Here is an 18,657-nt window from a genome sequence, read left to right on the forward strand (position 1 = left end):
TGGGCGGGGTTGCATGGCTCAGTGTCCCTGACTCTCAGCTCCCTCGCCTGCCCTGAGGGACCCCCTCGGAGGGCGGGGAGTGTGGGGCTTTGCTGGCAGCTGGAATCCACCGGGCCTAGCTACTTCCTGCGCAGCCAGACAGGTCTGAGCCCCCTGCCCTGGGTTGCAGGCATTTAAAATGAAATACAAACAATCAGACCGCGCGCAGAGGGCAGAAGCCTGGGGCGCCTGGTTCCGGGGCGCCCGCTGGGGAGGCGCGGCGGGCGGCTGGCTCTAATAGGCGTTCTCCAGCTCCGCCTGGTTGGCTTTGGCGCCCCGGGCGCGGGGCCGCAGCTTCCGGCCCTTCTGCGGCCGCGCGGCCTCCGGCCCGAAGTCCTTGAGCTCCGACTGGTTGTGGGAGCGGGTGAGGCGCTTGCACTTGCACGAGGCCACCAGGCGCACCTTGCGCGCGCGGGGCGCCGCGCCGCCGGGACACAGCAGCTGCACCCGCTGCGCGCGGTAGCGGTCGGGGATGCAGCGGAAGTCGGGCCCGTTCGGGCGCCACCACTTGCCCCGGCTGATCGCGTTGGGCAGCAGGCGCGCCGGGCCGCACTGGCCGGAGCACACCAGCTCGGTGACCGGCTTGGCGCTGCGGCAGGGCCCGTCGGTCACGTAGTGGGTGAAGTGCAGCTCGCGGCAGCTGTATTCGGACACGTCTGCGGAGAGAGCGCACGTGAGGGCGGAGGCCGGGCCGACCGCGCCTCCCCGTCTGGCCAGCTCCCTCCACACCACCTCGCCTTTCCCAAACCTGCCTCTCCAGACGCTTTTGCCCCTGGACATCTATTATGGGGAGGGCCCGGCTGGTGGAAAGATTTCCCCTAAAACTTTGGAGCCAATTTCTTTCTTTCTTTCTTTCTTCTTCTTCTTCTTCTTTTTTTTTTTTTTTTTTGCTGCGGTTCAAATACCAGCTCCATCACTGTGTGATCTTGGGGAAACGACTTGACCTCTCTGTGCTTGCTATCTGAGGATTCAGTGAGTGAATCCGTTACATATACACTGCAGGGGACACCACCAAGCACACAGCAAGAGCTGGAAGTGTTGGCTGGCTGTTATGTGTTATTATTTCTCTCCGAGGGGGGCCTCTTTGTTATACTTAAGTCACACCTATGCCACAGGGCCCCTGACCGTGGAAAGGCGATAGTAGCCGCACAATTTGCATGCCTCTGGCTTCTCCCAAATTCCTTTTCCAGACACTTGGGAGGGGCCTGAGGTGATGGGAGAGGAGCAGGGTAGGGGTTAATTGAAGGTAATAAATCAGGGCAGCTGTGGAGGAGGAGAGGGATGGAAGGGAGGTGGAGAGGAGGAGAAGTCATTAGACTTGAAAGAAGCCAAAGGCAGCATGTCCAACCCCCTCCTTTTCACCGACAGCACGGAAGCCCAGAGAGGGAAAAGCGCTGGCCCAAAAGGCAGAGCTGGGTCTCCTGGCTCCACTTCCCTGGGGCCCAGCACCGCTTGGCTCCCACGTGGGTGGAAGCTGCGTGCCCAAGCTGGGCTCGGGGGACAAGGGGGTGCTTTTTACTATAGTTACTTCCCTACCAGAGAGGGACCCAGCTCTGACAGAAAACCTACAGGTTCAGCTGCCACAAACATTGAAGTACCTGTTGGGTACCAGGTACTCTGCTGGGCACACCTCTTGTCTGTGCCATTTGAATGGACACCTGACAGTGGCCCAGGCTTGCTTTCTGGGTGGGGGGAGATTGTCCTCTGAGGCCTGACTTGGTCCCCTGAAGTCACCTTGATGATGTCTCCTATCGTGGGCTTACATGGTGGGAGCTTTTTAAATAGCTGGTCCTCCTGTGAGCACCTGTCCACCCCAAGGGTCTCATGGGGACCATTCCATGTGACACCAAGGGATGGAAAATAATCCTAAGACCACAACCAGAGATGGGGGCAGAGAAGGCCAGGCAGCCACCCCTAGGCATAGAGAGCACACGCAGCAGGGGGATGTGGGCTTGCCTTCCTCCTGTGGCCGGCCTTCTGGTTTCGGGGTTGGCTTGGCTGCCTCGTCCTGCTCCCAGGCTGCAGGGGTGTGTGTGGGGGGGGGGGGGTGTGAGTGGGTGGCTTATTTGCCCAGGGAAGGAGGCTTTGGGGCTTTCTAAGAATAGTGCCCCACGGTCAGATCCTTCCTCTGCAGAGGGTGACTTTGTTTGGGACAAGTGGCTCCCTTGGGGGCTTGTGGCCTCTCACGGGAGCCCAGGGAAGTGGTCACCTCATTCCTGGGTCCCCTTCAGCTCAGTGATTGTGAGGCAGGGAGGGGTGGGATGCAGGAGCCTGGGAACTGGGCTCCTCTCCCACCTGGGCAATGGCCTGAGGGCAGTGAGGCCCTCACTCTGAAGTATCAGCCAGCCCCCCGCCCCCAGCCATTCCTGCCAGCTGCAGAGCCAGCTGTGCACAGTGCCTCCACCCCCCAGCTTCCCTGTGCAGACCTGACCAGGAGCCCAGGTGTACCCTCTACCGAGGCCACTGACTTTTCCCTAGGGTCAGGCTCCCTCCCCAGGAATGGGCAAGGCTGGGTCTGAGATGGGGACACAGGACGGATGCTGGGCTCAGTAGACACCTGTGTCTGCTCCCTGCACGGAGGGTGCTGATGCTGCTTCCCTCCGGGGCCTGGGCCCAGCAACCACCCACACTAGAGGCTAAAACGGTGCCTACACTCCCGTTCAAGGGCCAGCTCACGAGGCAGACCAGGCACAGGGGGAGCTGATGAGGTGCCTCTCTGTCATCCCTTTCCCACTGCTCTGGGGGGATTTGCTCTGGCTTTTGATCCCCAAGACCCCACCCATCATCCCCCTCCAGGGCTGTCTTGGAATTGGATGAAACTGGGTCCAAATCTCAGTCTGTCTACTCACTACCAGACTACTTAACTTCTGGAACCTCTATTTCTTCACCTTCAAGCTGGGAGTTCACCCCATGGGGCTCCCACGTGGACGATCCTGGGCTATAGCACATGCACAGCCCACCGAGAGCGTCTGGCCTCCAGCAGGAGCTTATAGGTGTGAGGCTCCCTTGCCTTGTCCTGTCCCCAGTGATGCTGGCAGCTGGACTGACTCCTGAACCTCGGGAAGGGGTTCCTTAAACCTTCTCCTTTCCCAGCCTGCCCACCTCCATCCTGCCCCAGGCTCTCTGCCAGCCCCCTGCCAGCCTCAAGTCCCTGCACTGGATTCCAGGGCTCCATTGGCATGCTATCCTTCCCTGCCTCTGGGCAAGACCATCCCTCCACCCATTGCCAGCAGCACCTGAGGGTCCACCCCAGCCTTCAAAATGTCCCAAAGAGAACCCTCCCCTCAGAGGAGCCCTGTGCCACAGGTGCTCTCTGCCACCCCATACCTTTGGTCTCAAAGGGGTGGTGGGGAGGCCTCCCTCCGTTCTCGGCCCGGTTCATGGTCTTGTTGTTCTCCAGCTCTGGCGGCGGCTCGGGGTACTCGCCCAGCTCCGGGATGATTTCCGTGGCATCGTTCTTGAAGGCCGGCCACCCCTGGGCCTCCACCGCACGGAAGGCTGCGTGCACCAGCAGGCAGACGAGACACAGGGCGAGAGAGAGCTGCATGGTGCCAGCTGGAGGAGGGCACCTGGCCTTCCAGTAGCACGGGCTCCAGTCCCCAGCCCAGGCACGTTTGCCTTTTTAAAGCCCCTCTGCCTCGTGCCAGCCAATGACAGGCTGGGGCAGGGCTGGCCCCATGCTTCCCTCAGCCCAGGGGGAGGGAACAGGGTGTGCTCAGAGCAAGCCCTCTCCAAAGACTTCTTCTCCTCAAGTGCAGCAAACTCCCAAGTTGCTGCCGGTGCTCCCGGTGACTCAGAGAGAGGGGCACCTCCTCTGTGCGGGCGGCTGTGGTTGTCACTTATCAAAATGAGCCCCAGCTCTTCATCTCGACTTCCCTGGCCCCCCGCCCCCCGGGCTTTTTCAAAACAAACTTGGCACCAGCTTAACAAAGGAAACTGCAGTTCCGAGTCCCCCAGAGGGCTGAGCCCAGCCGATCCCATTTCTCAGGCCACAGTGAGTGCCCTAGGACCCCTGAGTCAACGGAAGCACATTATTTGGAGCCACTGAGGCCATTTAGAGTCATTGTGCTGTCATGGTCTCCAGGTGCAGAGGAATGTGTTTCGAAAGACCAGTAAGATCACTATCAATGGGGGTTTTCATGCCACAGTCAATGGCTTATTCAATCGAATGAGATAACTTATATAAGTTCAGAAACTCAAAATAACTTTTCTATTACTTGAGCAAGCAAATAATGACGGAAGCCAAGTCAGCAGGGTTAAAATACTAAACAGCCATTTTCCCCCAAGCATGGTGGCTGCCATGCTTCACATGGTGACAGGCACTTTTTGGCCCGGACACTCCCTGTGGCTTGCAGGCTGACATCCCGAAGGCAGTCATTTCCCCAGCCAGGCTGTGGGCAGGAGTGGAGAACACAAAATCCCTTTTCTTAGCAAAAGCCAAGGCCAGCATTTTCAGTGTTGACATTTTTCCTTCCTTGTCTCCCAGCCCATTACATGTTTCAAAACCAGCTTTGCGTCCTCTCTGGGCGATCTTACGGGTGCCTACCACGGGGCGCATTCCATGAAGCCCTCCCAGGTCCGGCCAGCCACCGAGAAACCAAAAGGAATGGCTCCCGCAGCCCTGGAGCAGAATGAGGGCCTGGGAGGGGCAGAGGCGGGGAAGGAGGTTCACACCTGAGGTGCAGGAAAAGAAAGGGGCCCTGCAGCGGAAGCTTTCATTGCAGATGGATTGAGGAGGAGGCAGCCCTCCTGGCCCTGGAGGAGACCGGGAAGAGGGCTGCGGCTCCGGTCCCCTTGGTCTTTTCACTGGGCCATGAATCAGCCTGCCCCACCTGCAGAGCATCTGCAGGGCCTCTGCCACCTGCCTCGACTTGTAAGTCGCCGCCGTGTCCATCTGCGGCCACCGGTCCCTCCTCCTTTCCATCATCCATCACTCAACACATGAATGCAGCTGCTCTGACAGTTTTACAAGCCAGACAGAAGCCCCTGCAGGAAGGGCCCTCTCTGATACCTGCTTCCTTCGTCTTTCCTTCGGGGCAGACGAAAACAGCTGTGGCCATTGTTGGGGGTGATCTATCTCTCCCAACAGAGCCCGTGTGTTGTGAGAAGCTGGTCCTCCGTGCCCCCTCCCCTGTCTGTGACCCTCCAGCCTCCTTTTCCCTTGCTCTGGAATGTGAACCGTTAACCCTATGGTGGCCGGACACTGCCTTCTTGTCCTGGACTTGGGAGAGGGCCATTCTGATGCCCAGAGACCCTGAGCTGGCGGGATGGATGCTGGAGCCCCACCTGCTGTTGGAGGCGGCAGGCCCATCGCATGAAACGGAGACGTGGTCACCATCCTTGGGACACTTCTGCCACCTGCCGGAGGTGGAAGGAGAAGCCAGCTACTGGAGGATGGCGAAGGTCAGGATTTTATTTATTTCATTATTTTATTTGAAACTAATGTGAGAGAGAAAGAGAGAGAGAGAGAGAAGAATCCAGTGGACTTGAATCTCTAAATTATCCCCAAACTTTTGACGTATTCTCTGCCAATGTAGAGCCATGATTTCTGCAGATTGGCTCAGAGACAACCCGGCTATGATGCCATCTGCTGTTTGTTTTAAATCCTCACCGAGGATATTCTTTCCATTTATTTTTGTTTTGTTTTGTTTTTGTTTTATTGATTTTCTACAGAGAGGAAGAGAGAGGGATAGAGAGTTAGAAACATCAATGAGAGAGAAACACCCATCAGCCGCCTCCTGCACACCCCCTACTGGGGATGTGCCCGCAACCAAGGTACATGCCCTTGACCGAAATCGAACCTGGGACCCTTGAGTCCGCAGGCTGACGCTCTATCCACTGAGCCAAACCGTTTCTGGCTCCATTTATTTTTATAGAGATTGGGAGGGAAGGCAGGAGGGAGGGAGAGAGAGAGAGAGAGAGAGAGAGAGAGAGAGAAACATCAATGTGAGAGAGAACATTGATTGGTTGCCTTCCATATACGCCCTGCTGGGGATCAAACCTGCAACTTTTCAGCATATGGGACAATGCTCCAACCAACTGAGCCACACTGGCCAGGGCACCATCTGCTTTTTTGCTTAACATCAATTCAACTTTATATTTACCCAGTCCACAAGCTTGTTGTTCAGAGCTAGACAACGCTGCGGGAGGCAAACCCCTAGGGTTTTAGCAGACTTCTGTTGTGGGTAGTTTAGGTTACATCCAATGTTCCCCTATTCTCGGTACAGGTGCTATGAACATCCTATACAAAGTAATTTTTCAAATTAAACTTTTAATTTTGAGATAATTGTAAATTTACATGCACTTGTCAAGAATAATTTTTCTAGGATATACCTAATAGTGGCTTCCTCCTAGGAGAGGGATTGAAGGTTTGGGATAGAAGATTCACTTTTCATTATAAGCCTTTTGTATTGTTTGAATTGATTACTATGTATTACTTAAAATGTTTTAAAAATTATACTTAAAAAACACTTTTACCAGTTTTACATCTTAGTGCTCTGCCTTAAGATTTTGTGTAAAAATATAAAGGTTATGTTGCCACAGCGGTCTGACAAATAATGAGTTTGCCTAAGTGCCTCTAAGCGAAGACTAGAGAGGCTCTTCTGCTGTCCAGACTTTGGGACTAAAGGCACCCAACTCTGAGTTGTTTATTCAGAGGGAAAAAGGCAGTGCTTATGGTAGGGGAAACCATGCTGATGGTGGGATTTAAAGCATCTGGGCTCAGGGATATGTTTGGGACTGTCCATTTGCAGGATAACAAATCCCAAAATGCCACCCAGTCATCTTCACGTGAGGCCACCTTGAGACTGTCACCCCAACCCCTACTTCTTAGAACCATAAATCTTACCTCCCTCATTAGGGGTGGGCCTTTGCACTCAAGAACATTCCAGTCTATTATACCTCAATTAATCTGAATTTTTAAAATGAAATAAATAAAAAGACTTGCTAACACAGGACATTTCTGGCACTGGAAGGATGTTCAGCAAATGTCTACTGTATAATTACAATCAGCATGGAACCTATCACTAGCTCAGGAGGGCCAATTTTTAGGTGATTCTTTTTAAAAGTTAGAAAAAGCAAACAAAAGGTAAGCATTAAAGCAACCAACTGTGATAGGGACCGAAAAGAGACCATTTCTTGGTAATATAAGACATTTATTTTGGTTACAGTATTAGTATTTTAACACTGATTTGTGATATAACAGACATTAAACTTATTTTTAAAAACAAACCATTTAATACCTTCCCCCTTTTCTGTCCAGAAAATTTGCTATTTTCACAATCAAGTTACCCTGAAAGCTGACAGGAGGGAAAGTAAGCTTCCAGCCAATCTGCTCTCTCCGCCGGAGACGGCCTCTAACCCAATCAGAATAAAATCTTGACTTGGAAGGACCATCATCGTTGGCTCTTCAGTGATACTTGACACCAGTTTTATAACAGGAAATCTCCTGCGAGAAAAGCTTATATCTTTATTATAAGATCAGTGCTTATTCTGATTAAAACATTAGCATCTTATTAACATTAACTTGTGACACAAAAGGCACCAACATTCATTTTCAAATCATCCCTCACCACGGGTGGAACGCAGCGCCACCTGGTGGTCACTGTATTATGACAGACCCTCTAACTTTCAGGTGGTGGTCAATTCCAAGTGGGGATTCTTAGAAAACCCGAGTGTCAGAGTCTCCTTGTTTGTAGATACTGATTTATGCTCTCCAGGTAATTCAGAGTGGGAGGGAAACAGACCAGCCGGTGGCACGTGTACTGCTTTAGATAGAGGAGACGCTTGGTGCTCTAATTTGGGGGTCTGCTAGTCGAAGAAAGGGATCCGGTCAGGGGAGGGAGTGAGGGCACCCTGAGTTCCAAGTCCATCACTTCCCAGGGGTAAAGCTGCCCAGGAACCGCTTCCCCTCAGCGCTGGGCGCGTGTTGACTCTTACACGATAGAATTTGATGTTACTTGACTCAAAGAACTAAGAGCTAAATCTTGTGAAGTAAATATGGGGATTCTGAGCCTACAGACTGTCAAGAAATCCCAGTTATCAGCATAAAAGTAGTCCCAAAGTAAAGGCAACAATTCTCCCACTGACTTTTTTCCCTCAGGCCCCCACGAACAGGCCTTCAAGGGCTCCTAAGTCGCTGTGGCTGTCCTGTGGGGTGACCACTGCCTGGGCCCCATATCCGGAGCCTCTTCCAGAAGTGGAGCAGGAAGCTCTGGCTTAGAGATGCTACATGTTTCCTGGAAGAAGAGTCACACATTCGAACCCAGTCTTTTACTTCCTGTTCCTGGACTACGGATGGCTTTGTGCCAACTTTGTCTCAACCTTCACTAGACCTCCCTTGGCACCACAGCTTGAATCGTTCTCTGTCCACAAAGCTAACTGGCCCTTGCACACATGGGCTGGGTCAAGGGCAGGTGCAGCACACCTGGACATGGTGGGGGGGGGGGGGGGGAGGGGGGCTCATTTCTTGAGGAGTGTCGTATGAGAAATATGAGAGAAAGAATTCAGCTTCAGGAAGCAGCAAACCTGAAATATTGCATCAATTCTGCCTTAAACTGGGCAATATAGGGGGTCATGTCCTTAATCACCCTGAACCCCAGGACCCCAGCTCCTTTTTCTTTTAAGGTAACAATACATGAAGATCCACCAACTAGGGCTATTGTGAGGATCAAGTTGGATTAAGTGGGAGGGTTATCTGAAAACTGAGGTACAGAGTTTAGAGGATGGCCATTTCACTTGGGTGGCTCTGTCTGGGCAGCCAGCATATCGGGGCTGCTGTGGTCACAGAGACAAGTGCAGCCCAGGCTGCGCAGTGCTGCCCCTGCTGGTCAGGCTGTGCAGTGCTGCCCCGCTGAGATAGAGACCTTGCCACCTGCGAGTGAGTTCCAAAGGCACGCCTGCTTCTCCTTGTCCTGGCGGAAAGCTCCTGGTCGACTGAGAAAGGCACATTCCACACCTCCACGTGGTAACACCGCCTGGATTTAAACTTAAAACAACTTTAAATATTCAACAAAAGTCCCTGATATTTCACTTCAGGCAAGACTCCTTTGCAAATCTTTGCAAGTGATCCTACCACAAATTCAGGATTCTGGGAGCTTGGTACACCCACCAGAACAATGTCCTACCTATATTTGGTGCTCAAAAAAACACACACGTTTAATTCCACGGACTTCTAACAGACACCTGTGTGCTAGGTGTTGGGGGCATGGCTGTTAGGGAACCTGTATACAGCACTGTATCACTTTCCATGACGACAATCATGCAAAGTTCTAACAAGACTGTTGAAAATAAAATCCTATATTCTGACAAACGTGCGCACACATGTGTGAGCTAGTGCATTCCTAAAAAAAGTTGTTTCTTGTTGTTTGTTTGCTTGCTTGCTCTACCACCGATAAAGGCTCCATTTGGACGCTCCGTCATGCTTCATTTCTGCGTGGCTGAGTCATTTTTGCTCCGAAGGGCCAGTGTCTTTTCTGGCACCAGAGAGCCATAAGAACGACCTGTACGTGGGCAGGGTGTGAGCCGGGGGCCGTTCATGTCCGTGCTCGTCCATCCTTTGGCTGTGTTTCTGAGACCCCCCCACCCCCCCACACACACACCCCCATACACACACACACAAACTGTAATTGGCCAACTTCCTCCTCCTGTTCTTAGAATAGCAACCGAGACAAAAAGCAGCTAGCACGAGTGGCTTGGGCTCGCCAACACTATAATTCAGGACAAAACCCTTGTAATTCTCCAAATGGTGGGGTTTTTAAATAGGCTGGACTTCAACACCCTGTTTTCTAAAAAAGAAAAATAAACCATGCCCAAGGCATAGCTCTTCTAACAAACCAAGTGACTGCGAGCAGGCCCAGGGAAATATCCCGGTGGATTCGGACCTCGAGCCTCCCAAGGGTTCGCATTTTAGAAACTGCTGATTCGGGAGAGACCTCCAGGGGGGAATTGTTTGCCCGCCTGAGGGCCTCTCTGTCTGTCTAGGCATCTTTAATCCTAAGGGAGAAATTCAAATGTGGTCTCTTCGCGGGAATTTCACCCACTAACAACTGACGGCTCCCCCACGCCAGCTTCAGACTTCACGGAGCGCCTCTGCCTGCAAGCAGGGGATGGGCGGCTGCAGGGAGCCCGGGGGAGACAGACATGGGGGTGAAGGGGCCCCGAGTTTGCATAGTTCCTTTACAAGGCTCGAGGTGCTACAGTCCCCACACAGGACAGGACCCAGGGGTAAGGAGTCGGGGAGGCAAGGAGGGCCCCTGTGAGCGTCTCAGGCCTCTCACGTCCAGAAGCATGCATGTCACAGGTCTTCCCCCTCCGCGACCCCACCTCAGGGCGAGGACACCATAAATCGCAGGCACAGGACACACCAGGGAGCAAGACTGTCCCTCAGCAAGCTTCTTTATGTTCCCCAGGGGGAGAGAGGCCCAGGGCTGTGTTGGGACAGATTTGTGGGCAAGTGCCTGGTGATGCTGGGAGCAGGGTACATTGTTTCCTAAACGTGGCAGCTACGGACACCCCGGCCAGGGCTCCCCCTGTCCAACCTCTAGAGAGGAGGCGGTGGGGTGCCCTAGAGTTTCAACTTCCCCTCCTTGACTAGTCTGTCATTGAGCTGGCAGAGCTGGGCCAGGAAACCGTCATTGGGGCCGATCTCACGGTTCTGTCTCACGATGCTCAGGGCAGACTTGACATCCATCTTCTGACGCATCATGAGGTATGCGATCACTAGTGTTGGGGAGCGGCTATAACCTTCACGGCAGTGGACCAGCACACGGCCTGTAAGAAAGGGGGTGACACGGTGAGCTGGGGCCATCCACTCACACCGTGACTCCAGTCAAAACTCTCCCAGCAGATGCAAATGACAAGTACAAGGCGAGGCCATTCTGTGCCCACCAGGATAGCTAAAATGAGGAAGACAGAAAACACGAAGCGTCCGTGAGGATGTGGAGCAGCCAGGACTCCGACATGTGGCTGGGAGGGGGTGCAAGTTGGCACATCACTTTGGGAAACTGAGAAGCAGTATCTACTCAAGCGGAACCCATGCAGCCCCTATGGCCCAGCAATTCCGCCCCAGATCCATGCCCAGCAGGAACGCGCGCACCCACGTTCACCAAAAGACATGCACCAGAACGCTCATTCACAATAGTCCCAGTGTGGGGTCTCCCAAAGGCTCATCAATGGCAGAATGGATAAAGAACAAGAATGTACAATCTTGCCGAAACCGGTTTGGCTCAGTGGATAGAGCGTCGGCCTGCGGGCTGAAGGGTCCCGGGTTCGATTCCGGTCAAGGGCATGTACCTTGGTTGCGGGCACATCCCCAGTGGGAGATGTGCAGGAGGCAGCTGATCGATGTTTCTCTCTCATCGATGTTTCTAACTCTCTATCTCTCTCCCTTCCTCTCTGTAAAAAATCAATAAAATATATTTAAAAAAAAAAAAAAAAAAAGAATGTACAATCTCCCAAGCATGTCAGACTCGCGGCCGGTGGGCCACATGTTTGACACGCTTAAGTTATCAGAAACCACATGGATGAAACACACCAATAGGATGTGTATGATGCCACATTAGGGGAGCAGCCTGACTGATGTGTGCTGTTAGAAGACGAGACAGTGGTAAAGAGTTAGGAGCAGAGGGATTTAAGACTGACACGTGATAGACTTTCTGGGGTGCTGGTTGTGTTATTACCTCTTGATCCGGGGGTTGGTACATGGGTGTGTGCAGTGCCCTGATTTACATACTTGTGACATGACCACTTCTCCATATGAATCTTGTATTTCAGTCCAAAGCAAAACATGGAAACAACCCGAATGTCCATCAACAGGTGAATGAATAAACAAATTGTACTACATCTATATGACCAAATAGTCCTCAGCATTAAAAAGGATGGACTATTGACCCTCAACAACATGATGAAACACAAAGTACTTATGCCCAGTGAAGGAGGTCAGACCAAAAAGGCATGCATGCTGTGTAATTCCATTTATATAAAAATCTACTGAATGTCCCGGTGTCTGGTGATAGAAAGCAGATCAGTGGTTGCTTAGGAATGGAGGGAACAGAGGACGGAAGGGAGAGGTCACAAAGAGACAGAGGAAAATTTGGGGGGTGATGGATATGCTCACTATCTTAGTTGTGGTGACGGTTTCACAACTGTATACATGTGTCAAAACTTGCCAAATTACACCACGCGTAGTTTATTCAATGTCAGTTATACCTCAACAAAGCAGTTTAAAAATAAAAGGAACCCAACTCACAAATGCAAAAACAAACCAAGACAAATCAAACACACCATTTCATGGCACCCCAATTGGCCCACAATGCCTTGCAGCATCTGGCCCCCACCTGGCATGGTTATCTCCTCCTCTCCCTCTTCTATTCCTAGCACCCTGTCCCCAAAACACAGCTCTATTTTCCCACTGCCTCCCAAACCAGGAGGGGGAGCCCTCCACTTTCCTGCCCATCCTCTCTCCGGCCAGCGGACCCTAAGTCCTCAGAGTGGGGCTTTCCCTGCCCCAGCCCTGGTCACGGGACCAGTTGCAGAACAGTTGCCTCACCACCTGGAACACTCAGCACAGCCAGGGCTCACAGGGCCAATGTGAAGAGGAGGGTTCAAAGCCCATCCTTCCAGGCCCCCCAAACGCCACCTCCTCAGGGAAGCCTCCCTTGATCATCGGGGCTGCAAGTGACTGTTCCCTCCTGAGCGCCCCTGACCATCTCCCTAACTCTCCAAAGTGATGGGCCCCTGACTCCCCCGAGCCCTGCACACTGTGGGAGGACAGTGAGTTTCTGTTGACCCGTTTGGCCAATCTCAGAAGCATTGACAGCTGGCATTAGAGCCCACGGAATTCATTTCGGTCACTTATTCAGTCATCACTTAAAGTGTCCCTGCTATGTGCCCAACGCTATGTCAGGTGCTGCGGAGACAGACAAGCGACACGGTGGACCCAGCCTGAGGGCAGGTGTCATGGAGGAGAGGACATCGGCCCAGCACTACAGCTCGCAGTAGGGTTTGCCAGAGGACAGCGTCAGGAGAGGCAGGGAGAACTTTCCAGACTGATGACCTAGGCCCGTGGTCGGCAAACTGCGGCTCGGCAAACTGTGGCTCTCGAGCCACATGCAGCTCTTTGGCCCCTTGAGTGTGGCTCTTCCACAAAATACCGACTTCTGCGCATGGGCCACGAAGTTTCAATCGCACTGTACGTGCGCGCCCGCACATGGTATTTTGTGGAAGATCCACACTCCAGGGGCCAAAGAGCCGCATGTGGCTCTCGAGCCGCAGTTTGCCGACCACTGCCCTAGGCCGTGTGAGCTAAGGCCGGTGATCACAAAAAGGCGGGTGTGTTCCCAGTTGTATGAAAAGAAGAAACAAAGTCGGAGGACTCTGAGTTCCCCGAGTGGGTGCCTCACCAACACACAAGAGCAACATCCATCCCCTTCACGGGACCCTTGTTCTCACCCACCCAGGAGCTCGGAACAGCGGGAGTGGAGGGGGTGACACATGCAGGACCATGACGACCATGAAAGGCCTGATGGTAAAGTCGGCAGATTCCTGGGGTGCTCAAACTTCCCTCCTGGGCCCCGACCATGAGATAACCAGCGTCTAGAGAACTCTGTTCACTGGCAATCATTTCAGTGGGGAAGCTGCTGGCCCAAGAAGCATCCGTGTAGCAGAGGCAGGCTAGCATCAGGGGGACAGGGTCGGTCACACCTCAATGGGGCTCACTTCCCCTGGGTAGTTTTGGGATGGGGAGGAAGGACGAGACTGGAGGCAGCATGAAGGCAAAGACAGCTGCTGAGAGAAACAGCTGAAAGCAGAAAGGGCAAGCGGCCCAGCCCACTCAGCAGATAGCTGCCCCTGGCCTTCTAGGATTTCTCTCGGCCGTGCCTTGCCCAGCTGCCAGCGCCTCAGCAGGTCTGCTTCAGTCTTACCTTACGTTTGGGAGCTGCAGGAGGCATTTAAAATCTGACTTGAAGATTTGGCGTGTGGGCTGCAGTGTGCTGACCCCCAGCCTTAGCCAATCATGGCTGCCCCATCCCCTTGGGAGGTACTCGTATCACCCAACTCTAGCCAGTGAGATGTGCGGGAAATCGCACTGGAGGATTTCTGGGGAATGTCTTATTTGCTCTTAAAAAATGAGAGAAGCCCGGCTGGTGTGGCTCAGTGGCTGAGCATCGACCTATGAACCAGGAGGTCATGGTTCAATGCCCCGTCAGGGCACCTGGCCAGTGGGCTCGATCCCCAGAGGGGGGCATGCAGGAGGCAGCCGATCAATAATTCTCTCTCATCATTGATGTTTCCATCTCTCTCTCCCTCTGAAATCAATTTAAAAAACATTTGTTTTAAATGAGAGAAACACGAGGAAGTGATGGCTGCTGCATCCTTTGCTGCGTTTTGTCCTGTTGGGAAGTGGCAACCAGAAAGCCGCAGCATCTTGGGACCCTTAGGAGTGCCCAACACTGAGGGTGGCAGGAGAGAGAGAGGGAAAGCACCTAGTCTGACGCCACCGTGGAGCTTCCTAATCAACCAGCCTGGAGCTCCGGCACCTCAGCACTTCTTATCCTGGGAACTAAATCTTCATTATAGAACCTCTTTGAATTGGGGAGCGGGGGGGGTGGCGGGGAGGGGCGGTGCTGGAAATGAACCCTCCGTCAAAGTCAGATCAAACACGAGGACCCTGAGGCTGCCACTGTATGAAAGGTTTGTACATCTTGTGTCACGTGGGGACACTCGACAGACTTAAAGCTCTCAGTCATTCATCACAGGGGACAGGAAACAACAGGTTTGCCAAGAAAAAGTCCAGTCAAAGCTGCCCCCCTTTGGGGGGACAATAAGGGACATCTGTAATACTTTAAAACAATGCAGATACATTAAAAATTAAAAAAAGCTGCCTCCCATCGTTTCCTGGGGGGCGGCTTCCTTACCATTGTTTTGAGCCAAGGCCTGGTCAATGAAGTCTGCAGCCCTTTCAAAGTAGACGCTAAGGTTGAACTCTTGCGTGTCGTTGGCCTTGATGCCCAGGTAGGTGATGCCAGAGTCCTTGTAGAAGTTGGCATTGGTGTTGACGTGCATGAAGGACCTGCCCTCAGCAGCATTCAGGACGTGGGTGATGCCCAGTTTCTGCAGCTTTGGGATGTCTTGAGCCACAGACCTAGACAGGGGACATCGACAGGGGATGCTTAACGGACCAACTGGCAATCCCAGGGGGAGGAAGATGGAGAAGATGCTAAGCCTCTTGGCAAAGCAAGACACCCTCCGTGCTCTGGTCCTGCCAGAGCTTCTCCTCATCTGATGCCCCTCATCCCTCACCCCAGCGATATCTCATTACCAGTAGCTGCCCCAAATAGACTGGGTTCATGCCTGAGCTGTTCTGCCTAGGATGCCCTTCTGCATGGACATGCACCCTCTCGTTTTTCACCACTCTCTGCAGTACCAGTATTTCTTTATTTCCTCCCTTCCATTTGGCATCATGCTCCCTATACTGTGGTGCTCGTATAGCCAAGTGGCTAAGAATGGGCTCTGGAGCCAGACTGCCTGAGTCTGAATCCAGCCAGCCCTGCCACTTACCAGCCAGGCAACACTGAGCAAGTCACTTAACCTTTCTGTGACTCGGTTTCCCAGTCTGTAAAATGGGGATGACCCCTGGGATTTGTGAATGCTAAATGAGGTCTATTCTATTCTATAGACAGAGCCAGACACTGAATCAGTGCTCCTATTCTAACACTTGACTGTGCTCATTTGTTTAATGTCCAGGCAGAGAGCTCTGTGACAGAAGAACCATATCTACTTCAGGTCTGTATGCCCAGCACCTGCTATGGTCCCTGGCACCGAGTAGCCGCTGAATGAATATGTGGTACATCGTGAAGAAGAATGAACTCAGCATATCCCGGGCTGCCTCCTTCCTTGAATGGCAGCCTCCTCCCATCCCCCAGAGGGATCCTTCCTGCCACAGGCCACTAGCCACGTTGCTGATGCTTTCCTGGATGAGTAAACACTTTGGGAGCAATGGCCCCAACAGGACTTACGGGGGTTACAACACATGTGATCTGAATAGTCAAAGGGCTCCTTTATTTCGTCTCACAACAACATCCCAATTCAAACAGCCTTTCATATGTTACCAAACGCCTTGTCCTACAGGATCTGGTTTGCCTGTCACAGCGTCAGCCCTGTGAGGAAGGAAGGACCGCGCTTCAACTCCGGCCTGACAGGACAGCAGACGGGTGCGCGTGTGCTCACGTGGGCTGTTGAGCAGCGGAGCTGGGGGCAGACCTCCTTTCTCCTGACACCAGCTGAGCTGCTGTCTTCCCCCTCACTCTGCCTCTCATGCCCACATCATTGCAAATCCTGACACCCGGAAAACATGGCTCATCCAGGCTCCTCTCTGCCCTCTGAGCCCTGATCAGGAGCCCTGGTTTTGTTAAGGGGCTCCCGATGGTTGGGGGAACACTAGGGACTCAGTCAATCCTCTCTGCCAGGCGCCCCGACACACCCCTGGCTAAGCCAAGGTCAGATTTGCTTAGAGGGCAAGGAGTGTGTTTTCTACAGTGGCCGTCAGCACTAGCCACTCTGGCTGCCACTAGACGTTCACAATCTCCGTTTCCAGTTGGGAAGTGGTGACAACTGAACGTGCCAAAGTGCCCGAGAGATCAAGGTTTCCGAGGGTGCCAAGGCCGCTTGCTGCTTGGGTGGCTGGGAGGCAGTCCTCCTCAGAACCTGGCCATTACTAAAGCCTTTGGCTGTGACCCTAGGGCTCCGTTTGATCTGTCCCTACTCCTGGCACTTTATGCGATGGTGAAGCAGTGGCTCAATACAAACAAACACTAAAATAACTGTGAAGAGTCACTATCATCCATCTCCTTTCCCTAATACTAATTCAACATTCAATAACCTTACCATTATCATTACTATCACTACTATGAACGAACACTGTACACTGCCTGACACACAGGCACTCATATCGTGAGTGAATGATGCAATGAATGAGGCTGGGACCTGCCTTATGGACCCCTTCAAGCTCCAAGATGACCCCCATTTCTGCGGCAGTTCTTGGCATCAAGCCCTAGTCCAGGACCCAGAAGATACTGACATGAGAAAGACACTGACCCTGTCCTCACACTCCCTCAACCACTTGCTTGGTTGCCACTCTGTGTGCGTGTGCGTGTGCGTGTGTGTGTGTGTGTGTGTGTGTAAAACAAGAGAAGGGGAGGAGTTCCTGGATTTCTAAAATGCAGCCCCCGGGCCCATGGTTCTCAGGGCATTGGTAACCTCAGGGTCTTCTGAAAGCCCAGCCTGAGCCTCCGAACGCTGTACAGGCTTGGCAATCTGGCCTTTACCTGGGCTGCTATTTCAGCCCCTCTCACAATGGTTAACACTGGTTCTCTCCTGCTGCGGAGAATTTCTTACTAGGAACTTGGCTAGCAGAAAATGAGAAAATCAATTTAAGAACTCGCAAGTGATAAATAATGCATTTCCTGGTGGTGAGAAGGTGGAAAGCCTTTTCTAAGGGATGGCTCAGGTCTTTATGGGGTTTATCACTGGATCATTCTAGAATTCATGTAAATCACACCCTATCTGGAAGGTGGGAGAAGGAGCGAGGAAACCCTGGTCCAGCTCTCTGGATGCCCCCTCATTTGGGGTATTTCCATTCCTAGATCTGGACTTGCCCAACCGGGAAATGTTCCACGCCCGAATTGTGACGTCAGCCCGTTGCCATGGCAGCGAAGGCAGACATCCGCGGTGACCTCACTGCAGAACCAGGCAGCTGTCACATGACGCGCCGGCCTGAGTCCAGCGGGGCGACCGAGGCCACCTGTTAGTGAACATGGTAGCCCGACCCCACCCAAGGCCGAGTGCCCAGCGGGTGGCGGCTGCGGGCCGCACGTGGCGCTGGCCGAGCTGCCCCCCGGGCTCTGCGCGCCCCCGGAAGGGAAGGACCACGCGGGGCCGGGGTGGCGACCAGCCCCTCCGCCCCCCGCGTGGGGGTGGGCGGCGACTCCAGCCCACGCCCAGCCCATGCCCAGCCCCGGCTCAGTCCCGGCTGCAGCTCGGATGGGGCGACCCCGCCCCGTCTCCCCCAACCCGCAGTCGCCGACGCCCCCTCCCCAGCTCCCGGGTGGGCGATGCGCTCCGGGGAGGGCCCAGCGGGGCTGGGACTCGGAGCGGCGACTCACGCGTTGCCCACGTAGACCCTGGGAGTGACCTCGTTGCAGGGCTGGCTCGGGAGGCTGTAGCAGCCGCTGCCGTCCGAGAGCAGGTCGTTGAGATCTTGCACCGAGAGCTCGAACGGGCCCGACATGGCGGCGTCCGGGCCCTGCACGCCGGGGCGGCAACCAGCAAGGGGAGAGCGGCCTGGTCAGCTGGGCGGGAGCTCCCGAGCCCGGGCCCGCCCCTCCCCGCCCCGGAGGCGGGTCCGCCGGGCCCTGGAAGCCGCGGATCACCGGCGGCCACACGCGATCCGCCGCCGGGAAGGACGCGCGCCGCCCGGCGCCCAGCGAACCTCAGGAAGCCCTCTGGCCCGTCCCCAGGGGCGGAAGCGCCACCACTCCCGCGTTTGGGCGGAGCGGGGCGGGGGGAGGCGGTCCTATCCCACCCGGTAGCATCATAAACTGGGAAGCGCAGTAACTCCAT

At 53.9% G+C, this 18,657-nt stretch overlaps 2 protein-coding genes across 2 annotated transcripts; both read right to left on the minus strand.

Moving 5' to 3' along the window:
• Positions 1 to 273: 273 nt before the first annotated feature.
• Positions 274 to 3,586, minus strand: SOST (sclerostin). Its single transcript, XM_070394971.1, has 2 exons — positions 3,367 to 3,586; positions 274 to 695 (listed from the first exon to the last, which is right to left on the minus strand). Exons 1-2 carry the CDS (start codon positions 3,584 to 3,586, stop codon positions 274 to 276), a joined length of 642 nt encoding a protein of 213 aa, XP_070251072.1.
• A 6,832-nt stretch (positions 3,587 to 10,418) lies between these two features.
• Positions 10,419 to 18,515, minus strand: DUSP3 (dual specificity phosphatase 3). Its single transcript, XM_070393195.1, has 3 exons — positions 18,201 to 18,515; positions 14,955 to 15,181; positions 10,419 to 10,809 (listed from the first exon to the last, which is right to left on the minus strand). The coding sequence occupies exons 1-3, from the start codon at positions 18,323 to 18,325 to the stop codon at positions 10,604 to 10,606; spliced, it is 558 nt and encodes a 185-aa protein (XP_070249296.1). The 5' UTR covers positions 18,326 to 18,515; the 3' UTR covers positions 10,419 to 10,603.
• Between the last annotated feature and the right edge of the window lie 142 nt (positions 18,516 to 18,657).

This window comes from Myotis yumanensis, unplaced genomic scaffold, assembly GCF_028538775.1.
Source record: "Myotis yumanensis isolate MYYU_CA2020_CCGP unplaced genomic scaffold, mMyoYum1.0.hap1 SCAF_16, whole genome shotgun sequence".
NCBI classification, from domain to species: Eukaryota; Metazoa; Chordata; class Mammalia; order Chiroptera; family Vespertilionidae; genus Myotis; species Myotis yumanensis.

What these genes read in the sequence shown, in the direction of transcription:
- SOST (XM_070394971.1), bottom strand. Translation starts at nt 3,586, where the DNA reads ATGCAGCTCTCTCTCGCCCTGTGTCTCGTCTGCCTGCTGGTGCACGCA. An exon ending in CCACCCCTTTGAGACCAAAG is followed by an intron (nt 696 to 3,366) that starts GTATGGGGTGGC and finishes CTCTCTCCGCAG; the next exon opens with ACGTGTCCGAATACAGCTGC.
- DUSP3 (XM_070393195.1), bottom strand. Translation starts at nt 18,325, where the DNA reads ATGTCGGGCCCGTTCGAGCTCTCGGTGCAAGATCTCAACGACCTGCTC. An exon ending in AGGGTCTACGTGGGCAACGC is followed by an intron (nt 15,182 to 18,200) that starts GTGAGTCGCCGC and finishes TCCCCTGTCTAG; the next exon opens with GTCTGTGGCTCAAGACATCC. An exon ending in GGCCTTGGCTCAAAACAATG is followed by an intron (nt 10,810 to 14,954) that starts GTAAGGAAGCCG and finishes CCTTTCTTACAG; the next exon opens with GCCGTGTGCTGGTCCACTGC.